This window comes from Acomys minous (assembly GCF_964271855.1).
Source record: "Acomys minous genome assembly, chromosome: 4".
Taxonomy (NCBI): domain Eukaryota; kingdom Metazoa; phylum Chordata; class Mammalia; order Rodentia; family Muridae; genus Acomys; species Acomys minous.
In genome coordinates, this window is record NC_140486.1 from 6,537,356 (window position 1) to 6,559,793 (window position 22,438).

The window sequence follows — 22,438 nt, forward strand, 5'->3', positions numbered from 1 at the left end:
GCAGAAACCAAATCTACCCAGAGCTATGAGTGCGGCAACCAGGAGGAAGTTTTGTTCATCAGACAGCAAGGCGGGTTCCCAGTGCATGGGCAGCCCCTGTGTGTGGACAGCGCCTGGACTCTGCAAGCTCTGCTTCCTGGGGCCTGAGGGAGATCTGAGGAGCCTGGCATGTGCTGAGGCCGTGCTGAGGCCCTGCCTCATCTTTCGGTGAGAGGGTTGGGGGAGGGTCAAGAGCTGTTTTCTCACCTGATATGAACCTCTCCTGAATACAGGAGGAGACCATTGGGCTGAGAGTCTACAAAGCAATATTTGTAGTACTTTTTTGTTCTGCTTAACTGACACTCTGGTTTAACAACTGGGAAAACTGGGACCCAAGAGCAGAGCCACAACTGCCTGAGGGCTGTAGCAGTGTCTGGTGGGTGGCTGGAGCCTCTGAAGTCTAAGGTCTAGCACTGGCCTCTGTGGCTTGGGCGTTCCTAAAACAGGTTGGGAACCGAGTTCACAGAGGTGGGACTGCCATGTCACAGCAGGATGCATGTTCTGAGCACACACCTTCCTCACTTGGTTGTCACAAAGTCCTCTCTGGACACCTAACAGACACAACTGTGTCATAAGTGGACAAGTCTAGCTTAGAGAAGGCTACAGCCCTGTGTGTGACATTACTCTGCAGACTGGCAGAATGACAGCTAACCCTCGGGTCTTTGACTTGACGTTGTGACAGTAGATTCCAGAACCCTAGAGCGGAGGGTCTGATGCAGTGTAAGCCTTTTGGGGAAACCTCTGGGGCTGTTCACAGTGGTGATGGCTGGATCTTATCTTGCAAGGCTGGCAAGGAGAGGCTGAGAAGACCTCCAAAGGGAGCAGAGACAAAGCACCTGGTGGCCCTTCCTGTCCACTGCTCCCCCAGGGTTCCTGCCAAGCCACACGCAGAGGCGCTGAGAGGCTGTCCTTGTGGACAGGGTCTCCTTAGCTCCTGCCTAGCTTTGCTCATTTTGTTCCTCTTCGACAGAGCATGCTGCCTACCTGATGCCAGCCCATGCCAGGCTGGAGCCTTGCAACCCACGGTGCAGAAAGGGAGAGGAGGGTTGCCCAGATGGGACACGCAAAAGACCTGGCTGTACATTTTTGGGAGCTGCTCTTTATCCTGAGCTCTTTTGACATCCTTCTCTCCCTCTGGAACTTTCGCCTTTTGCTCTCAAACGCTCTTCTGTTAGTCTCCTGCTCCTTCCCACTTGCCTTCCTTCTGGTTCCTATGCCCCACCCCACCCCACCCCCAACTCCCAGGCTGCAAAGAATGAACATGGCCAGCACCCTAGAAACTTAAGAATGCTTAGTGTGGGGCCTGGTCCCTGAGGCCATTAGCAGTGTTGAGACCAACTCTTTCTTGGTCCTTTATAGAAGGTGGGTCTTTGTTATAGAACCTGCAGATGTTTTAGCAGGCAGAGAGGTGGAGGCGGGGAGTGGAAATACATGGCACATGCATGCATACCTGCCTCTACAGATACAGAATGTTCCCATAGCTACAGAGAGAGGAGGAAGCAGGCTGGGCCACTCAAGAGCCAGGACGGCCAACTTGATGGTGCTCTCAGTGCTGGGGAGAGAGTGTCCATCCCCGAATGCAGTGGTTCTCAAGCTTGCTGATGCTGAGACCCTTTAACACAATTCCCCATGTTGTGGTGACCCCCCTCACAGCTGTACAACTATTTTCATTGCTATTTCATTGCTACTGTTGCAAGTCAAAATGTAAATATCTGATATGCAGGATATCTAATATGCAACCCATGTGAAAGGGCCATGTGGCCACTGCCCCCACAGGGGGTGCAACCCACCAGCTGAGAAACACTGTCCTAATGCCCTAAGTTTCTGTCCTAATGCCCTAAGGCTGTGGCTTCCACCTAATGGCCTTATCTCCTTGGCAAGCCCACTCATTTCAAGTCACCGAATCATAGAAAGGCATGAATGAGTGTTTCTGGAACTATTAGAGGGGGCCAGGCCTGGCTGTGCTTTCCCCGTGGCTGCTGCTGTGTGCTTCACACTCTGAGATTCATCATTGCTTTCTTAACATAATGAAGACAATCACAGTAGAGGAATACAGCACCCACAATGAGAGGAAGAGAGAGAAGGCCTGGGGCATTCATTAGGAAAGTCCTGTAGGAAAGCCCCAGGCTGCCAGGGCAGACACTTGCCTCTATGCTTACCTGCCATGGGGAATGCCCTGGCACCATGACTGTGCCTTCCCTGGTGGATCAGGGAGGCCTAGGTAGCTTCAGTTAACAGGCCCTGGAAGAGTTCTCTGGTGCCTGGGAGAATGCATCATCTCTTACCTTTAGATTTAGCTTTTATCTCTGTTTTCCCCATCACGGTAAACAGGTAAACATCATGCACAGCACCTCATAACCACTCTCTGTTTTAGTTTGCTTCAAATGCGTGCTCAAGCCAGTCGGTCCAAACCCCATGTGAACTATAACAGGAGCCCTCAAATAATAGATGCAAAGAGCTTCATGCTGGGAACCTGTAGCATGTTCTAGCATCCTAAACACATGGCCACAGGAGACTGCACTCTGTGGCTAGGCAAGGATGTCGTTGATAGCTGGCCTGAGACTTGGCCAGGCTTTAAAATATATGCACAGAAAAATTAAAACATATGCATTTGCAATGAAGACAGAGAATAAGAAGGGCTGATGTCTCTCTGCTAAGTAATTTTTAAAGGAGGAAGAACAAACACTCTGTTGATGGTTCCTTGCTGTGGGAAACCCTGGGGTTCCTGTCAGAATCTCCACTCTCTGTGCATAGGGTCTGCTTTCTGTAGCAGAGTCTCAAGTCTAAGGGGGTGGGGCGGGGGCAGGGAGGTGGTGTCAGGTGTCATTTAAGAAGAGCCCAGTGCTCCATGGTTTGGGTCAGTCATCTAGCCTTGGGTACCATGTGCCTCTTACTCCCCTGAGGTGAAGCACTTGCCACTGTCACAGGATTCGCACCTGTCACACTAGCTTCAGGCTAAGTGCTGAAGCAGTGGGGCGGGCACTTGCTGGGCAGGTGCTGCTGCCCCCCAAGATCTCCCAGGTCAGGAAGCAGGGCTCAGCAGACCCCAGAACCAATGAACCCTCAGAAACTACTCAGGGGAAGTAGTGCACTTTTAGAGTTAAAACAGCCCTAAAATTGAGTGGGACGCGGCCACTCCAGACACCTTGCATGGAGTTTCCAGTCACTTCTGTCACTCAAGAGGCATCACAACGTCCCCAGAGCTCCCAGTACTGTGCATGTCTGGAATCACATTTACCAAGGCCCCTGGGCTAGTCTAACCTTGCTTTCCTCTGCTGCCTCCTCAGCCTTGGCCCCAGGCCAGCCACCTTAGAGGCCAGTGGGCACTCTCCTCATTCTTCATGTCTCTACGGCACAGGCACAGGGCATTAAGTACCTGCTACTTGCCCCTCGGGGCACCTACCTCAGGCACAGCTCCTGTGCGAGCTTACATGCAGATCCATTATAAAGCGCCTGTGCCTGGGAGTCCTGCTTCATGGGCTTATGTGTAATACCTTACAGAAGAATCGTGCGGTCATGTGATCTCTGCGCATCCTCCCTCCTGACAGGTGCTCAGTGGAGCACAGGGGGAGAATGTTCTAGTTCTTAGGTCTCTGAGCATCTGTTTTCAGCCTTTCACCTTCTCTCTTTGAAGAGGACAGGTGACAGGGTTCGGATGGTATGTGCTTCTGTGTATAGCGGTCACCGGTAGACACGGTCTGTGTGGTGACACTCTGCCTCCACGCGGAGGAGCTCCTGCTGTGCTTGACTGAAGGGTTCCCCCTCTTGTGGCTGCCTTCCCCAGCTCCACAGTGTGTTAAGGTGACAGCTTCCATACCGGGAAGTGAGGGCAGATCGCAGCCATGCTACCTGTGACATACTCAGAGGGACAGATCCCTGGGGGACTGAACTTAAGCCGGACACTCGCTATTTGAGTATTTGGGCTGCTTGACATCTGATAGGAGCTTGCTTTTAAAGCAGGTAGGGAACCTAGGCAGGCACAACAACCTGGCCCAGGCTGAGGCCAGTCCTCTTGGTGGCTCTTCAACCTGAGTGGCATTACAAAAGGCACACCACAGGCTCACAGCGTGTCCCCATTATGACGACCTGATCGGCTATGACCTGTCCTTTGAGACTTTGACACCATAGACTCAAAGACAGACTCTCTAACCTCCCACATAGCCCTTTGCTTTGTTTTGAAATCTCTTCTCTGTTGTGTTTGGTCAGGGCCTGCTTTCCTATCTTTGTTTAGACTCACAGATGCCTTGAAGGCCTGCTGGACCCCTGGGACACACCAAGCCCTTGAAGGATCTGCCTGTCCCAATCCACGTGACCCTAAGAGCTGCCCGGAGAGCTGAGAGCATGCTCACACACAGGTGACCCTTGGCTGGTGGGGCAGCGGCCGCAGCTTACCTTGTACAAGTTGCACAGCCCGGGACGGCTGCGGGCATGGGAAGGCAGGGGGCTCCGGCTCTGCTTTAGCCAGGGTACCTGCCGAGGAGGACAGAGTGGGCCGGGTGAGTCCGGTGTGGGCACTGCCTGCAGAGCCCCACAGTCCTCCGCAAATCTCTAGGATCAGTGCAGCCGACCCCCAGCAGGCAAAGAAATGCTTTCTTATCTGGTGGTGTGAAGGGTTTTGCAAACCTACTATGACATTGCAATGGAGGGGCCTCGTTTTTACATTGGATTTTACTTGTAGGCCTTTTATTCTTTACTGGCCAATGTGGCAGCCTTTGTGCTGGATTTCCAATCAGCAGTGGACGGCACACTCTTATCTTTCCAAGGCTTCTACAGAGTGCAGGGAGCTGACTCCAGGAGCTGCAGTGCTCAGGGTCACTCCTGAGGCCACACAGAGTGACACTGTCCTGCTCGCATTCTTTCTCGTTGGTGAAGCCCAGGGACTTTGTACATAGAGGGGCTTACTCCCTGGTGCGAGTCCTGTGACCTGCAGTTGGTGCTGCTGCAAATCTTGTGATGTGGAGTTTGCTCCTGATTGGGAGCGTTCTATTTAGCCATGAGAGTGTGTGTAGACATCGAGGAAGTTCAAGTGAGATTCAAAAGAACAGAATAAATGGCCCGCAGAAGGCATCCCTGTCTTTTTGACTGTTCACAGCAAAATAATCAGGGGGGAGAGAGGGAGGGAGGGAGGGAGGGAGGGAGAGAGTAGAAGGAGAGAAAGGGGGAGAAGAATTGGGGGGGGTGCTCATTGCGGTCAGCTAAGAGAGCACATCAGTGCAGTTGGTTCTGGACTCCTGCCCTGTTGATGCAGAACAGCCTTCTTAGCAGTGGGCAGGGGTGCCGTGCGAGAGGGTGACCATAGTGCCTGTAGAAGCACCGTTGAAAGTCAACCTAGCAGGGGTTGAAGAGGGAATTCTGAGGTGACTGTATAGCTCCAGAGTCCTCACCCACCCACGAGATGCAACCACTATGCCAGCAAGAAATACTGGTGACTTAAGTCCCTATATTGGGGGCCTAAAAAACATCAGAAATTTGAGTATTCGCGGCAGAGTAAACCTCCTCGGGCAAGCCTGTGTTGGCTTCTGTTTGACAAGCCTTGGCTCTCCCTACGAAGAGGGATCCTGTGACGGGCCGAGCCCAGCCTACATGTGGGCAATAGGTAAGGAACAGCTTCTGTTGGAGTCTTCTTTGTGGAACAGGCGATGACTTTCTCCATTTAAATCACTGTGAGCTCCCTCACTGCCAGCTCTGACACACAGGGCGGACAGATATCTCACAGCAACATCACGGTCCTGAGGGAGTATGACCTAGGGATGCTTACACAAGTGCAGTATGACGTCACCACATCCAAACAGGGTTAGACAAGGGATGGCGAGCCTTTTTCTGGCTATGTGGGATCACAAGGCCTTTGACTAACTTGGAATGGTTCCAAGCCTAAGGTGTACCTGCAGGTGGGAAGGGGGTGACTAGGGGCGGGGCAAGAACACTCCTTAGGAAGAACCACAGGCATTAAGCCCACATGTAGGGGGCTCCCTGCGACAATTTCCCCTGAGCTGCTGCTCCCTGCTTTTTCTGTTCATAAACAAACAAAATAGAGACTGTGGCAACTGACACAACAGAGAAACAACAGCAACAGCACCACCACAAAACAACTTCAAGATAAAATATTAAGCCACAGTTTGATGGGAGTGTCCAATAATTGTTATATACTAAGCCAGTACCTTGGCATCTTAGTGACTTCAATGTGAGCTCAAAGAGGGATTGTTTTCCCTTACAGTGATCTATTCCTTCCAATGTCAAGCTGTACTTTTCATCAACCAGTCAGAATTGCTTGTCACTGTCTGGCCAATCCCACTTCCCTTCAAAGGCATACCAATAACGGGGTGCTGAGTCCCTTAAAGTGGACATGGATTTAGAAGGAGGTGAGAGTCAGGATCAAGGTCCCTGGGCTCACTCAGTGCCATGGTGTGCTGCATCCCGGAACTATGAGCCGAAATAAGCTTGCTTTCCTTCCTTCCTTCCTTCCTTCCTTCCTTCCTTCCTTCCTTCCTGCCTCCTGCCTGCCTAGCTTAAGTTGCTTTTGTCAAGGTGTTTTATCATAGTGGCAGAAAAGTAAGGTACTCAGTAAGTGTTTGCTGGGCGCCCTGGGCCGATTCATTTGTGCCCTTGCATCTCTTAACATCCACAGGGCACCCCTTAAGCACCGTAAGCAACACAGGGCAGTGGCTACAAGACAGGGAAGAGATAGGTACCACACTTCCATGATGAGAGACCATCTTGTGTGGTGGAAAGAGAGCACTGGGGATTGTGCCACTGTCAGAGGCAGCAAGAGCTTGAGTGCCCAGACTTACCTGCGGGTATTTCTCAGGGCCATGGAAATACGAGTCGCACAGCGCCATTAGTAAAATAAAAATACAACTTAAAGTCCATATACAATTAGTACACCATCTTTGGTCGGTTAAAATGTTTAATGAGTGCATACAAAGGCAGAGGTATACATTACTCAGAAGTTTACAACAAAACCAAATGGTAATACAAGCACCCAAGGGAATCACCATAAAGTACAAACAGAATATTCAAATGTCCCACCTCTACCAGAGGTGCAATGCCCATCAAATTCCACAATGACTGTTAGGTAGCAGTAGATGGCTGTGGCCACCATGGCAGCAGAAAGGCAGAGTTAGACACCAGGGACCAATAACAGACCAAGTTCATATAAGAAATCTCAAAAGTATGAATTTGGACACAGATGCTAGTGTGTCCGTCACAGGCTGACTTTCTCCAGAGTGTCTCTGGAAAACTCTTGCCAAGTGGATGGGAGGCAGATAGTGACATGTGGGTGCCTAGTTCCCAAAGGGATGTTGTATTTGTTTCTGCCTGGACCCCTGGGCTCTCTAATCACAGAAGGTAATGACAAACACTTCCCCCTTCCCCTGCTGTCTCTCTCTCTCTCAATGGTGGCACTCCACTGGACTCTGGGACAATACATGTGCACTTCCAGTGTGTCCTTCATGCAACCTTGGATGTCACCTTGCCACAGAATAGCAAGTATATATATCTGCAACCTTTGGATGCCATGTTAGCAGTGAAGACTAAAACTTACTGTAGGATGGAGGTACACTTAATAAAAATTAGAATGCCACAGAAAGTATCAGAAAGCAGACGTTCTGGCTAATTTACAAGAGGGAGCACACCGAGTAGTATGTAGTGGTGGGAAAGGTCTTAATCTCATTCTGTGAGAATTAGAGCAGTCATTTGAATGATGAAATGCCTGCACTAGCGGGATAGGAGTGGAAACAAAAGATACAGGGGAAGTCACCAGGACGGTGGCTTTGCTTAGGCCATCCCTCCCCCGCTGGAAGAATGGGAGATGGGCTGCTATCTTCCTGTGCTCTCTGGATAAGACACTGCATCATCAGCCTGGGTCCTCTGTGAGATGCTATTGGTTTTGGGTGGGAAGGGATCTTTCTAAGATTTGTGTTCTGAGACTCTGGCTGGTGGGCCTGGGGACTGTCCTAGGACTGGGACTGGCGTGGCGGCCGCGGTGGCACTAGGTGAAAGGTAATGGGGTCAGAGCAGGCAGGCACCTTTGTCCTTTTCCTCAAACCCACCTCCTCACACCCTCACGAGGCCTTGGGCATTCTATGGGCTTGGAAACCTGTTTCTCAGAGGCCACAGCACAGCCTCCCTTTCTTCCCACAACAAAGCAGAACACTCTCTGTAAGTGGACTTTTCACCACGGGGAGTGGAAGAATATGCCTTCTCAGGGCATTATTCGCGTGCTTTCTTTGAATGTCAGCCTGGGGCCAACACACAAAGGCTGGGTGTTGTCCCTGCATTCTGGGAGCCGGGGGTGGTGGCTCTGCATGGCACGGAGGCACCACGTGCCTGGGGAGGGAGGATGCAGGCAGCAATAGGAGCAGAAGGCCCTTTGCATGAAAAGGAGGGTGCTCGGAGTCCCCTGGTTTCTCTTTGGAGACCCTGCTCCACACAGGCAGGCCATGTAGCTGTACTGTATTCACTCTTACTCGAGCATTCTGTCTTAGAATGACAACGAGGAGGCTGGCTTTGTCACAAGTGTCAGCTAGCTAGCCTTTGGACTCTATTCTTTGCAACTTTCTCAAGGGCCTTTGTAGTGTAGGAGAACAAGCCCCCTCCCCCACCTATAAACAGCAAAATACAAATAGAAACAAACGCTCCTAACAGTCCACAGTCGTAACCGCCCCTGGCTTCAAGGGTGACCCTGATGTATAGCCAGGTGTAGAGAGTTAAGCTTCAGTCTCCAATGTTAAACAAGCAAGAACATGCAATCAGGTAGGCGTGGATACCACGACCCTGTGTGTGCCTGCGTAGGGAGCTTCAGCAGAGGAGGGCATCTCTGGCCATGTTTCAAACAAGGTGCAGAGGGTGCAGGGGAGGGCCAACATGAGCCAACTCTGCATGGGAATGCCACAACCCTGTTTCGTATGCTAACTTAAACAAATTAATAAATGACGAGAAAATAAGGATCCCAGGGACAGACACCAAGGGACTCTTTTTTTTTTTTTTGTTTTGTTTTTTGTTTTTTTTGGTATGGAGGTTGTTCTTTTGAATAATTGTCCATATTGCATAATGGTGCAAAAATTGACACCTCAAGATTCAAAAAATCTAAATTATTTAAAAATTATATATATATATATATAATTTATAATTTGAAAATATTTGGATTGATCCTGAGCTTTGAATTTCTTCTTCCAAAAAAAATTGAAAAGCATGTGACTTTAAATCAGTTCATGGAGAGACACACGTGTGCACTCTGGGAGAGCCGTGGTGCCACATGAGCTCGCCATGGTGTCTCAGCTTGAACTGTGACCACAAAACGGGTCCTAGAATCCATCCTTCAAGCTCTTTCATCCTTCCTGCACGGTGTAAGCCCTGTCCCTTCAGCTGTGTGGACTGGGTTAAGGCTTCTAGGCAGGTGAGGTTGTGCTACACAGAGGGACCTCAAGGGGGCAGTCAGGAGCCTTCAGACCTAAATGCCTTGACAGGAGTGCTTGAAAAGCCGCCAACATGTAAATGAGCATTGGAAACAAGCCCCAGGATTGATGTATCAGGCTGGAGGCCACACCTCTAAGTACAGACCCTGAAGGAGCCAGGTGCAGCTTGAATTCTGTTAGCAGGTAAGACACGCCCAGTGTTAGTGGCAAGTCGCAGTGACATCCCAAGGAGGACCAGACTGCTGCTGAGACACCAAGGGGTCCCGGTGGCCACAGAGCAGAAGAGTGGTCCATGAGCCCTCCCCTTCATCAGTTCACAGTCATCCTCACTCTCAGAAGGGCAGCTGCAGAGGACAGCCAACGGCCCTCGAGCCACAGAGAGGCGTCTGTCCCACACTTCAATCAAAAGCCTCTTGAGCTCTCCAAGGCTTTGAGAACAGACACAACCCACAGGCAGAAGAAATCTCCCAGGCTGCGAGGGTACTCAAAAACCAGGGCTTGTTTTAAATGTCCCACCTACATCTCTTGCCCAACAGAGTCATGGAAAACGCCATACACTTGCAAGCTGGCAGGCACCTGGCACTAGCTGCTAGACAAGCCTGAACCACAGGCTAATTAATGCATAACCCGTCCCAGATGTTGCCCCTGGAAACTGGACCACCAGCACCTGTTTCTCTTCTGATCCGTTTCAATCCACAGAACATTTGTTTTCAAAACGTCATGAAACCCAGTTTCCATTTAAACTAACGGAATCACAAAATAATAAAGTTTTTGACTCATGAACATTCATTCATTCCTTCCCCCCGCCCCCCATCAAATTACTTAAAACAGAGAGAGGGAAGTTGGCTGGAGGTGGAGGGGTTTGCTCCACAGACCTCCTTCCCCTCAGTTGGATCATTGTTTCACACCGGCAAGAAATTAGCAGCCTGAACCCAGCAGAGAACCAGCACAAATCAGCACTGAAACCGGAAGCACTGGGCAGAGGCAGAAGTGGCTGAAGCCGTAGGCATAGGGCTTGTACAATAAGGACCGGTAATCTCAAGGCCACATCCAGGGTACCCCCCAAAGTCCAGGATGCAGAAGGCCCTTGCATTCCTGAGCGACACCCCAATCACAGCTCCTTGTGAGGAGGACAAAGGGAACAAAACAAGTAGAAATAGGGCCAAGTGGCAGCGAAGTCCACTCCCCTGGGCTGTCGGCACTGTCTGACCAGGGCCAGTACCTCAGACACAGAGATGTGTCAGTGATGGCGACTGGCCCAGCTCACCTGCCCACCTCTCCTTCTTTTCTGCAGTTAAACCCACAGCTCCTCTACACCTCGGAGCTCACCTTGCCAGAGCCCCGCTTGGGCGCACCCCTGTCACCGCTAAAGAAGCGCCCGATGGAGTCAAGGATGCCCGTGTCTCTGTGCCTTGGGAGGAAGCCATGCCTGGCATGGTCCATGGTACTTGCTGTGGCCAGGTACTTGGATCCGTGTCGCTGTGAGGGTCTCTTCTGTGATGCCATCACATCCAGGCCTTCGGAAGCAGCTGTGGGGTCTTCTTGGATGGTCTGGAGCTCGTCGGACTCTGAGGGCCTGTCTTTGAAGGTGTTGTCTTCCCTCCCCGGGGCATCTCGGGAAAAGAGGCGGATCAAGTGGGGGCGGTTCCCTGGGTCAGCTGGGTGGGCACCCTGCCAGTTATTCTTTGGGTCTGCTGTGTGCTTGGAGTCTGTCACCGCCGCGTCCTCAGCCGAGGTTCCATTGTTCGGGACCGCATCTGCCTCCCCTGCGACAACAATGGGATATGAATGTGGGCCTGTGCGCAGCCTAGCGAGGGACAAAGCCGCTATTTTCTATTTTCCTGGGGTCTTGAACTGGTTGTCTCCTATAAAACCCACAGATTTGTGCGGGGCCCAGGGACCTCATAGCACCTTGGATTGCTTCAACCGGAGGGAGTTAACCTGGATTTAGCTTGCTCAGAGAGAAGGCCCAGGGGCTTTCTTCGTGACCTCATCGAAAGAACCGCCCTCAGGGGACGATAGCCTGAGTACCCACAGCAATCATGCCAAAACATCCCCTGAGCTGCTCAGTTACCGGAAGCCCCACGGTTTAGGTATCTTATGGGATGGCTACTGCCTAAAAGGCCACCAGTGCATAAGCCCCGAATGTCAAGGCCGTTGTTTGACAAAAGGTGATTTTAGTGACTTCCCACACCTTTCTGTAGCTGATGCCCAGGGAAGCAGGGCACACAGTTTCCTCTCTCCCAGATTCCACAGGGGGCTCTGTCTCCTGGAACTGCTTACCCGGGGCATTTTGATCTGGCTCCTCTGTAAGCCCCAGAAACCAGAAAAGCTCCCTGTGGGACCTGGACACTTCACACCGAGTCACAGACTTATCACAAAAATATGACGACACGTCCATTCTCCCAACATATGGTTGTTAGGTTTAAATGAATGTATATTAACTTCCTCCTCCAACTCTATCACTTAACCCGAAGAAATCTGGCTAAATCATACTTTCCTGCAGTACCATCCATCTATCTACTCACCTTTCCATTTTCTGTCAACCCTTCTTCTAGTCTATCCATCATCTGTTCACCTTATCAATTCATCCATCTTCTACTTATCTGTTCTATTCATCTGCCCACCCACCCAGCCACTGACCCACCTATACATCCACCCAGTCACCCACCCACTCACCCAGCCCCCCACCCACACATCCACCCACCCAGCCAGCCAGCCACCCACCCACCCAGCTACCCACCCACCCACCCACCCAGCCACCACCCAGCCACCACCCAGCCACCGACTCACCCATACATCCACCCAGCTACCCACCCACTCACCCAGCCCCCCACCCACACATCCACCCACCCAGCTACCCACCCAGCCATCCATCCATCCACCCACCCAGCCATCCACCCACCCAGCTACCCACCCAGCCATCCACCCACCCAGCCAGCCACCCACCTACACAGCTACCCAGCCAGCCACCCAGCCAGCCAGTGATAGTCACCCAACAATATTCATCTCCCTGTGTGTTGACCCATTCTCAACCGCCCCCACCTTGCCGATCTGCTCAACAGGAGTCCATGTATTCATGCTTGCAACCACGTGTTGACTCCCTGCCATTTGTTACTTAATTGGGTTAGGAGGGGTGCATTTCTCTAAATGTCAGGGTTACAGTGAGAAGTACGATGTGGTCCTTTTCTCACGAAGCTTACATTCTAGTTTGGGGAATCAGATGAAAAATGTACACTAAGATTTGAATGCCTCCCCCCCCCCCCCCCCCGCTGACATGTCCCTACCCTAGCCTTCTACTTGTGACTGTAACTTTAACTGTAAATAGGGTTTTTGCAGAAGTGATCCAGTGAAGACAAGGTCATGGGAAGTATGGCAGGTCCCATCCTAATGCTGGGGTTCCCCGTAAGAGAGCAAGCTGAGACAGACAGAGACCTAATGCCAGAGAAGGAGTGTGGAAGGTGGAAGGAGTCTAAATGACGCGGCTGCAGCCACCGGACACCAAGGAATGCTAGCACCACTTGAAGGTAGGAGGAGCCACAGAAGGGACTCTCGAGGCCTGCGCCTTTTAAACAGCTTCCTTCTGGATGCCTGACCCCCACAGCTGACTCACTGGCACCCACAGTGCAGTCTCATGTCAGGTAGTGTGTGCTTTCCTATCAGGTGACTGTAGGAAGACAGACAGCAGGTGTGAGGGGCCAATAGCAGGGCCCTTGCGAGGTGAACTCTGCTGGACGGAGAGTCTGGATTCTGAGGAGAGACTGGAGTGAGAGAGCAGATACACCCTGGGGGCCTGAGCAGGAAAGAACTCCAGATCCTGGGAGATGGGATCCAGGAGGCAGGAGGATTGAAGGAGGGGGGCACTGGGGTTGTCATTGTCTGCTGAGAGCTGGTTTTGGAAAGGTCTAAGTTGCAGGAGGGCTGTTCCAGGTGAATGAAGAGACTAGGTAGCTCAAGAGCTCGGAACAAGGAGATCCTCACATGACAATGATGGTACCCAGGCCAGGCTGAGGGGACAGGCAGTGCCATAGACTCCAGGTTTACACTCCAGGGAGGTAGAGAGGAGGAAGAGGCCAGGAGGGATGAAACAAGGTGGCTGTGGGTAGGGACACTGTTCCCTTAAGGTGTGTTCCGGTGATTGTGTCAGGGCATCGTCAGCACCCCAGTTTTCATGACTCATCAGGACCTGCACAATTCCATTGGCAGCCCCAATACATCACAGTGAGGATGGAGCCATGAACAAGTAGGTGTGAAAGGTGTGTGTGTGTGTGTGTGTGTGTGTGTGTGTGTGTGTGTGTGTGTGACATTCCATCCCATAGCAAGCTCATGGCCACATATGTGCAATGCCATTTGCTGAGTCACTGCTTGGTGTTTTGTCCTTGGGTGTTCAGTCCTTGGGTGTGCACAGTCAGCTTTGGTGGTGCACTGACTGCCGTTCTCAAGGAGGGGGTGCTGCAGCGAGCACTCCTGACATCCCATCTCTCAGTCTACATCACAGAGCACAGCCGACCAGCAGGACTTCCAGAGATAGGTGGCCTCAGACCTGCTGAAGGACCAACAGCCTTGACGTGCAACTTCTGTAAGTTGGATAATCATAAACACATTAATGAGAAAAATATCAATAAGGCTTCACACTAAAGCTCATTATCAACTTGACAGAATCACTTAGGAAACAACTATAATCACCCAGGAGACAACTAGACTCACCCAGGAGACAATTAATTGGGATCACCTAGGAGACAGTTAGAATCACCTAGGAGACAGTTAGAATCACCCAGGAGACAATTAGAATCACCTAGGCAACAATTAGACTCACTCGGGAGACAATTAGAATCACCCAGGAGAGAAGCCTCTGGGCACGTGTGTAAGAGACTAAGTTACTTTAATTGCAGCGGAAAGATCCACCTTAGATGTGGGTGGTCCTTCAGCCAGGGGCCTGGAATGAACACATATGAGAAAGGGATATAAGTTGAAGAATCTCTCTCTGCTTCCTGACTGTGAATGCAATGTGACCAGCTAACTTACTCTCGCTTTCCCTTCTGTGATGGGCTATATGAATAAACCTTCTCTTCCTTATGTTGCCTTTGTCAGGTTTTTGTCTTGGCAACAAGAAAACTATCCAGTGCAGAAGGGTTTTTAGTAAATTCAGGAAAAGTTGCCCTTGCTAAGAAAGTACTCTCCGGCATTCATGCTAGCTAAAATCTTGGTGCTGGTAACCAGGGCAAGTCTGTGGCAGGGCTCTCTCTCCTGGCTGGGCTACTCCGTTTGCTCTGAGGTGCTGTTATTCGAGGCTAGCATAACCAACATGTGACTCACACCAGTCATATATAGACTTGGTGAGCGTTAACCTCAGGCGTGAGCACCCACAGAGGTCACCAGAACACCAGTAGAAGTGCATCTGTGTTGTGTGTAAAGTGCTCACGCACAAGCAACTGCCATGCAGTACTAGAGCTGCTGACAGGGCCAGGATGACACGGTGCTGGTTTCCTGGTTCCAATGCCCCAGATGATGGAAGGAAGAAGATGCCCAGCTCCAGTGCGACTCCCTTAGTTCCCAGCATGTTACTGGCCCAAGGTTTCTAGGTAAGTTGAAGTGACCAAGTGTCCCACAGCTGCCTGAGCCCATGTGGGCTCCTCTGATCAGGTATGGCCTGTGGCCACGTGGATGACAGGCCTGAGGCAGGTCATGCCCTTGGTTGTGAATATGAACGGAAGTTTGCATAAACACAATACCTACAAAATCCAAACTCACAAAATCATGTGAGTCTATAAACTGACTCACAACCCCTGAATACGGCTGGTAACGCTGATAGGCGTGACTTCATTCCTCTGAAATGGCGCCACAATCTGATCTTGCAGTATAAATATTTGGTGGCGACAAAGGACCAGGCAATCTCTAGGAACCAGGATGGCTGCGGTCTCATCCAGGCCTCTACTGGATGATGTGTGCCATCATGATGGTGCTGTGCTGACAGGCCACTCAGCTCAGGGTGACTGAGGAAGTGCAAGGCCAAGGGGGTGGAGATGTTTCCTGGCACCACTCCTCACGACCACTGGCTGGACTCGATAGCAAGGATCATGGTTATTTCTAAGACAGGACTTGGGCTCCTCTGTCACCTTACAGTGTTTGGAAGGCAAGCAGGGCACTCTGGGGTGCCACAGAGAGGCGGGGTTTGCAGGGATGCAACATTGACTTACAGGTGGAGGGGGGTGGCGGGAGCGCCTAGGAGCCTGGTTCTGGAGTTGCGCTATAAATTTTCTAACTGACAGAAATGAACGCAAACGAGAAGACAACAGCTATACTGTGAGGAATTAAAGGCATTAACAAAAGGCAAGAGCATCTGAATACTAATATCTTTACAACAGTTGGGCTTTGTGTCCATGAATACAGTTATTTGTGAGATACAGAGAGGCCTGTGTGTTCCCAAAGTGGCTCCGCCCTTTCTGCGAGAAGTGCGGAAAGGCATCTAAACCTGCAGCATACAGCCCCGTGCGGGTGGGAGAGCGGAGGGACACTGCTTGGTCAAATTTAAGCCACTGAGGCTTTTCATTCAGTTTTCATTTACAGAGCGATCAGTGTCATATTTAGCGACATGTACAAATCTGGTCTTATGAAAATGGGCACAGAGAGAATTTCTAGAAACTCTCCAGTCTTATGGCTAAGGTGGGAAGACCGCCTGGCCTCCAGAGAGGTGAAGGGGCGGGGGTGCTTCTGAGCAGTCCAGGGGTGCCAGGGAGTTTTACGTGGCTTTTAGAGCACAGAAACTCACAGGGCCATGACATTGGGGGTGGGGTGGGGGTGGTGACAATTACTATTTAAAGATATCTGAAGTCCTGACTCTGGGAGACTCATCTTCTGCTGAGCTGGCCAGCCAAAGGTCACAGTGGCCCTTGTGGATGTGTCCTCGGCTTCCTGTCCAGCTATCTCCATGTTCAGAGTTCTCTTGTGCCCACTGACTCTTCCGTCAGAACCTTTTCTGTGTGACTGTAGCTACCAATCTCTCTTTTTCCATTTTCTTTACTTCTCCCCTTTTCTTCTTCCCTCTGTACCTGGTTTCTTCCCGCTCTACCTCCTGTCCCTGCACACTGTGTTGGGGTCTTTTGCTCCACTGCTGTTGTTAACCCTGGACCCGTCAGGTTCTTCTTGCAGGACTCTGCATACGCTTACTTTTAGAGTGATCCAGAGTGTGGCTGCGCCAGGCTGCAAGCTCCTGTATCCTCTTGACTCCTTTGTATCCTTCACACAGAGAATGATCTCCCACCTGTTTCTCCTCTTGTTTCCCAACAGGCTCCACGTGGGCCACGTGTAAGTGTAAGTGTAAAAGTGTAAGTGTAAGTGTAAGTTCAGAATCCTTGCTCCAAAGCCCACTGCGGTTGGCCTCCCCATCATGTCTTCAGACTGGTCCTGCTGGTCTGGAGGTGACTCTTTGACTCTTCTTTGTGTTCGGCGAGCACTTCAGGGCCTGCCTTTTTCTTCATGTAGCTTCACACTGTCCTCTGACTATTCATGTGTGTGGGTGTGGGGTGTTTGTCTGTCATAGCGTGTGTGCCATAACATGTGTGTGGGTGTGGGGTGTTTCTATGTCATAGCATGTGTGCCATAACATGTGTGTGGGTGTAGGGTGTTTGTCTGTCATAGCGTGTGTGCCATAACATGTGTGTGGGTGTGGGGTATTTGTCTGTCATAGCATGTGTGCTGTAACATGTGTGTGGGTGTAGGGTGTTTGTCTGTCATAGCATGTGTGCCATAACATATGTGTGGGTGTGGGGTATTTGTCTGTCATAGCATGTGTGCTGTAACATGTGTGTGGGTGTAGGGTGTTTGTCTGTCATAGCATGTGTGCCATAACATATGTGTGGGTGCGGGGTGTTTCTATGTCATAGCATGTGTGCCATAACATGTGGGTGGGTATGGGGTGTTTGTCATAGCATGTGTGCCACAGCGTGTGTGTGAAGATCAGGAGATAATCTCGGATGTTGGTGCTCTCCTTCTACCTTTCGTAGACTGCTGACAACACCAGGCTTGCTAGCTTTAGGGAAGTCTTCTGCTTTCACCTCCCATCTCTACCTGGGTACTTACACACTGCTATAGATTACATGCATGCTACCATGCCAGGCTTTATGTGGGCCCTGGGGTTTTGAACTCACGCCCTGATGGTTGCACAGCAAGTGCCTTATGTGCTGATCTATCTCCTCAACTCTGTGTCCTTTATTTTTGAGACAAAGTTTCCCTACATATTTCTAAGTTGGCCTTGAGTTGATGACACTGAATGCTAGGGTTGCAGCTATACATCATCAGATCCAGCTAATGAGTCATTAGTAAGTGTGAAATTCTCTTACATTTTGAAAGTCTCTAAATCCGCCACTGACCAGGTCGGCTTTGGAAACCATCCTGAGTAGTACAGTGTCCCGTGGCCACGCAGAGGCCTTATGAGTAAAGTCATTCATCTGGGCTCTGAAGGTACAAAGATAATGAATTTAGCTGCATGGAAAACAAACCATTGCTCGGTCCTGAGGTTTGACAAGTGCTCTGCCCACGTGTGCACAGCAGAACATGGGAGTGACAGAGACCAGGCATCAGTACACAGCCATCTGCTGCTATTGGGGGGGGGTGTCTGCAGAGGCCCCCGGGTGTAGCCTCTGAGGCTGACGTTGTCCTCTTGCCCACAAGCTATCCTTGGTAAGTCACCGGGTTGAGCGTCTCACTTGGTATCATCTCCTCAGACAATGCTGTTGTCCACAAAGACTCGGAGGTTGGCGCTAAGTGTGCCTTTCTTCTGCTCCCTTCTACCTCACCTCATCCACGGAACTCACATCCCACAAACGGCCCTTTGCCATCTCACACACGCCCTTCCAGGTCCCTTCTCAGGTTCGACAGTCTAGCCTCCTCTCTAAGGAAGTGCGGGGTTTAAAAAAAGTACAAACGGAAGCCGTAAGATGCTAGGTTTCCAGAGGACGAGTTCAAAAGCTAGGGATGTGGTAGGTGGGTGTGCATTTCCCTTCCTTCATTTCTGGAAATGCTGATTCTGCTACGTGGTTCCGTGCACAAACACACTTGAAGGAAACCTTGGACACCGCATTGAAGACCTTGGACAAGACCAGATGCCTCTGGCGCTCAAGGCCTTTGCACAGTGAGGGCCTGCTTCAGTCTGTTCACCACAGGTCACAGTCAGCAGCTAGATTCCCCGGGATGGATGCTGTTGGCGATTTCCCCTCGAAGGGATTTTTGGCATCCAGCCTCTGGTCACTTCGGGAAGTACTTCCTCAAATAGACCATCCATTTGCACATGCTGGAGCAGGCCATTTCATGACTGCTCAGACCAATTCCTAATTTCTAACTCAGGGTTAGAGAGACAATTACTGTGGAATCTGCAGCATGCAGGAAGTGTCGCCATCTGATGACATTTGGTTCAGGCTTCAGGCCTGTGCCTTCCTCTCATGCTTTTGGTCATGTGACGTGCTAGACTCTTACTGTATAATGCACAGTGGCACACAGGCCCATTCCCAGCTTTCTCCTACACGACCCCTCTGCCGCAGCACAGTGACAACAGTGAGAGTCTGCACCCCAGCTCCTCCCCAACCCTGTCTTTGGCTGCTTGGCTGCTGGGAGGGCAGCTGAAGGAACTTTGGGGTCCCAGCACTTTTTACTTATAAGCGAGAGATACTTGAGATATAGAGATGGCCTCAGCCAGAGAAAAGCTAGCCAAGATTTTAGTCACTTCCAAAACCCTGAAGAAACTGTTTCCTGTGGCCCCAAGAAAACTCTGTGTGTGTGTGTGTGTGTGTGTGTGTGTGTGTGTGTGTGTGTCTGTGTGTCTGTGTGTGTCTGTGTGTGCACATGTGCGTGTGTGTTGGCAGTGGTGGTGGTGGTATACAGGACACTGATGTGGGGGATATAGAACACCAATGATGTGAAGTAAACCAGGATGACTTCGTCTGGGGTCCCTCTGAAGTGCGATTGTTTGCTCCAATATGTGGGAATTTTAGCTGCAGCAGCTGCACAGATAGATAAGCGGGTACATCTGGGGACCGCCAGGCTGGCCAGCTTGCGGAAGGCTGTTAAGAGCTCTCTAGCCAAGAAGACGTGTGGCTCAGAGCCTTCCTAGTCAGCGAGCATGGGTGGACGGGTAGGTGCTGGCTGCGAGGAGGCCTGCAGGTGATTTCCTGGGGTGCTGACCTCAGGTTCCATCCTTTCTGAGTAGGGATGCAGGAAGCCTGGGCAGCACAGCAGGACTTTTTTTTTTTTTTTTTTTTCCTATACTCTCTGCTGCTGTCAGCTGATTAAAAAGGGGAGGTCTGGGCCAGGGCAGAGTTAAGCCTTCCCAGTTACTAGCACCCAGCCCTTAATGGAAAATATGAAATATGTGGTTTGGGGCGAGGTGCAAGCACACACTGCCTCTACCTAGGGAAGAGTGGAGTGAGGACACCTATAGGCCTCTAACCACTTGGCCTTCACTAGAGGCAGCCTAGGCCTGCTGAGGGGCTGCGGAATCTGCAAGTGTGGGCCGGCCTAGAGAGGACCGGCCTTGTTCATGGAATAATTGTGCTGCTGTTGGGCTGGGCTCAGGGTCACCTGGGAGGGCATAGGAAACAAAAAGGCCCATGGTGCAGCCTGTGGATTTGCTATGGCAGAAATTCTGCATCTATGAGAGGCATGTGGCTGCCTGCCAGGCTGCCCGCGGTGATGGCCGTAAGCGCTTCCACAAACAAATCCTGTCAACCCACCCATCACACGGCAATGCCTCTTTTGTGTGCTCAGAACATATAGTGTTTATGTACTCTAAATAGCTCACTCAGGGACCCTCCCACATCAAGAAAGGGGTCACAGTAACGGAGAGCCTCAGGCAAGGGCTGGACTATACTCCTCAGGGCCGACCCACGTACTTGGCCAGTCTGAGTCTTGCTGAGTGAGACTTCCTTTACACAATGAAGGCAATAGCTCACCATCCAGCTGCCCTAGAGCAGCCTGTGTAGACAGGAGCCCCGTATCCACACAGTTTCTCCTAGCATAGGCTCCGGTGCACATGTCTCTGTAATGACAAGCAGAAGCAGTCCAGAGCAGGCCCCCCCATGTCCCCCAGCCCTGACAGCAGCAGCCCAGGTAGCCCCCACAGCTGAAGGTGACTTCTGCATCTTGTCAATATTACAGATCAGTTCTCAGTATGTACACGTTGAAAATTCAGCTTAATGTGAACACGTGGGCCAGAGGTCCGGAATACAATAGTGTTGACCTCAGGTCTTGGTCCCACTACCTTCAGCATGTGACTTCATGTCTCTAAGGCGTGTCTACCCCATGTGCAAAATCATCTGAGTACCCAGGCTCCTTCACAGTCTTGTTTTGACAAGTTATTACAGCATTCGGCCATAAAGCATTCTCAGCCCTGGGGTAAATAAATGCTCTGTCCATCTAATATGTACCTACCCCATATACCACTTACCCACTCCACCCATCTATCTGCCCGCCCATCCATCCATATCTATCTATCTATCTATCTATCTATCTATCTATCTATCTATCAATCATCTGCCTATCATATCTATCTGTCTAGTTATCTATCAATTATCTATCTATCTACCTATCATCATCCATCTATCCATTATCTATCATCTATCTACCTATGTATCTATCAATCATATCTATCAATTATCTACCTATCTATCATCTATCTATCCATTATCTATCTATGTATCTATGTATGTATCTATCTACCTATCAATAAATCATCTCTCTATCCACCTATCCATCATCTATCTATCTATCTATCTATCTATCTATTATCTATCTATCTATCTATTATCTATCTATCTATCTATCTATCTATCTATCTATCTATTATCTATCTATCTATCTATCTATTATCTATCTATCTATCTATCTATTATCTATCTATCTATCTATCTATCTATCTATCTATCTATTATCTATCTATCTATCTATCTATTATCTATCTATCTATCTATCTATTATCTATCTATCTATCTATCTATCTATCTATCTACTACCCTCATCCATTCACCCTTTATCCACCCACCCATCTATCCACTTGCGATCTATTTCATCCATCCATTCATCAATCATCCACTATCTATCCATTCATCCATTGTCTCTCCTCCCCATCCATCCATTCACTTGCCCATCACCTGTCTACACGCCCCCCCCACCTTGGCCCACCACATGGCCATTCTCTTTTAGGTCTTCATTTTCTTTGCCTCTTCAAGTGTCGTTGAGTTCCATCCCCAAATCTTGCAGAGATGCTGGTTTCTAGATTCACAGAAAAACTGAGCCCTGGATTGTGTGGCCCCAGGATAGCATCCGGGCTTAGATGGTACTACCCCACCCCCAGCTTCCCTAGGCTCCAAAGGTTCTTTTGTCCTCAGTACTCTACTCAAGACCTATTGACACTAACCTGGTAAGTCACTGTCACCATAAATACAAGTACAATCTAAGTCCACACAGTTTCTCTACCGCTTTCTATGCTGAACTGAAGACACTTTTTTTGTCAGGCTCCACGTGCCCACCTCCCCCACGATGGTGCATTGCTCAGCTCCCTTAAGGCGACAGACTCAATGTATACATCTGCTTCCACTTTTCATGAGGCATAAAGTGCTGCCCTGGAATGACAGTACCCCCACACCCCATCCCCCAGACATCATGCTTATCCACTGGTCAGTGTGACTTTGGAAACAGGGTCTGAGAAGATGTAATCAAGTCAAGAGGAACTTTCACTATTGGGGTTGTTCCTGTAAGAAGAAAGAAGCTCATTCTCAAAGAAGCAGCCACCGTATACCTTAGGTGACAGCAACTGCAGCCATATGTCACAAATCCAGGGATGTCATGTGTTGCCAGCAACACCAGAAGCTGGAGGTGACCAGGATGCTTCCCATTCAACCCCCAGACTCCAGGGGGCCTTTCCAGGTCTTCTCTGAGACTCGCCATACTGGCAAGCCTATTGGGTCCTCCCTTCCTACGTCTCCCTGCTCCCTCCT

The 22,438-nt window shown here is 50.4% G+C and overlaps 1 protein-coding gene across 4 annotated transcripts in view; it reads right to left on the minus strand.

The window, feature by feature from the left end:
• The window catches only part of MBP (myelin basic protein), a 111,725-nt gene that overhangs the window by 22,288 nt on the left and 66,999 nt on the right, over positions 1 to 22,438 (minus strand). For 2 of the 4 annotated variants that reach the window (XM_084779385.1, XM_084779387.1), the window contains exons 4-5: positions 10,782 to 11,218; positions 4,432 to 4,509 (exon numbers count right to left, since the gene is read on the minus strand). In XM_084779385.1, the coding sequence (XP_084635511.1) occupies positions 4,432 to 4,509; positions 10,782 to 11,218 (515 nt within the window). The remainder of the gene's footprint in view (positions 1 to 4,431; positions 4,510 to 10,781; positions 11,219 to 22,438) is intronic. The other 2 variants (XM_084779386.1, XM_084779388.1) reach the window with 1 other exon arrangement.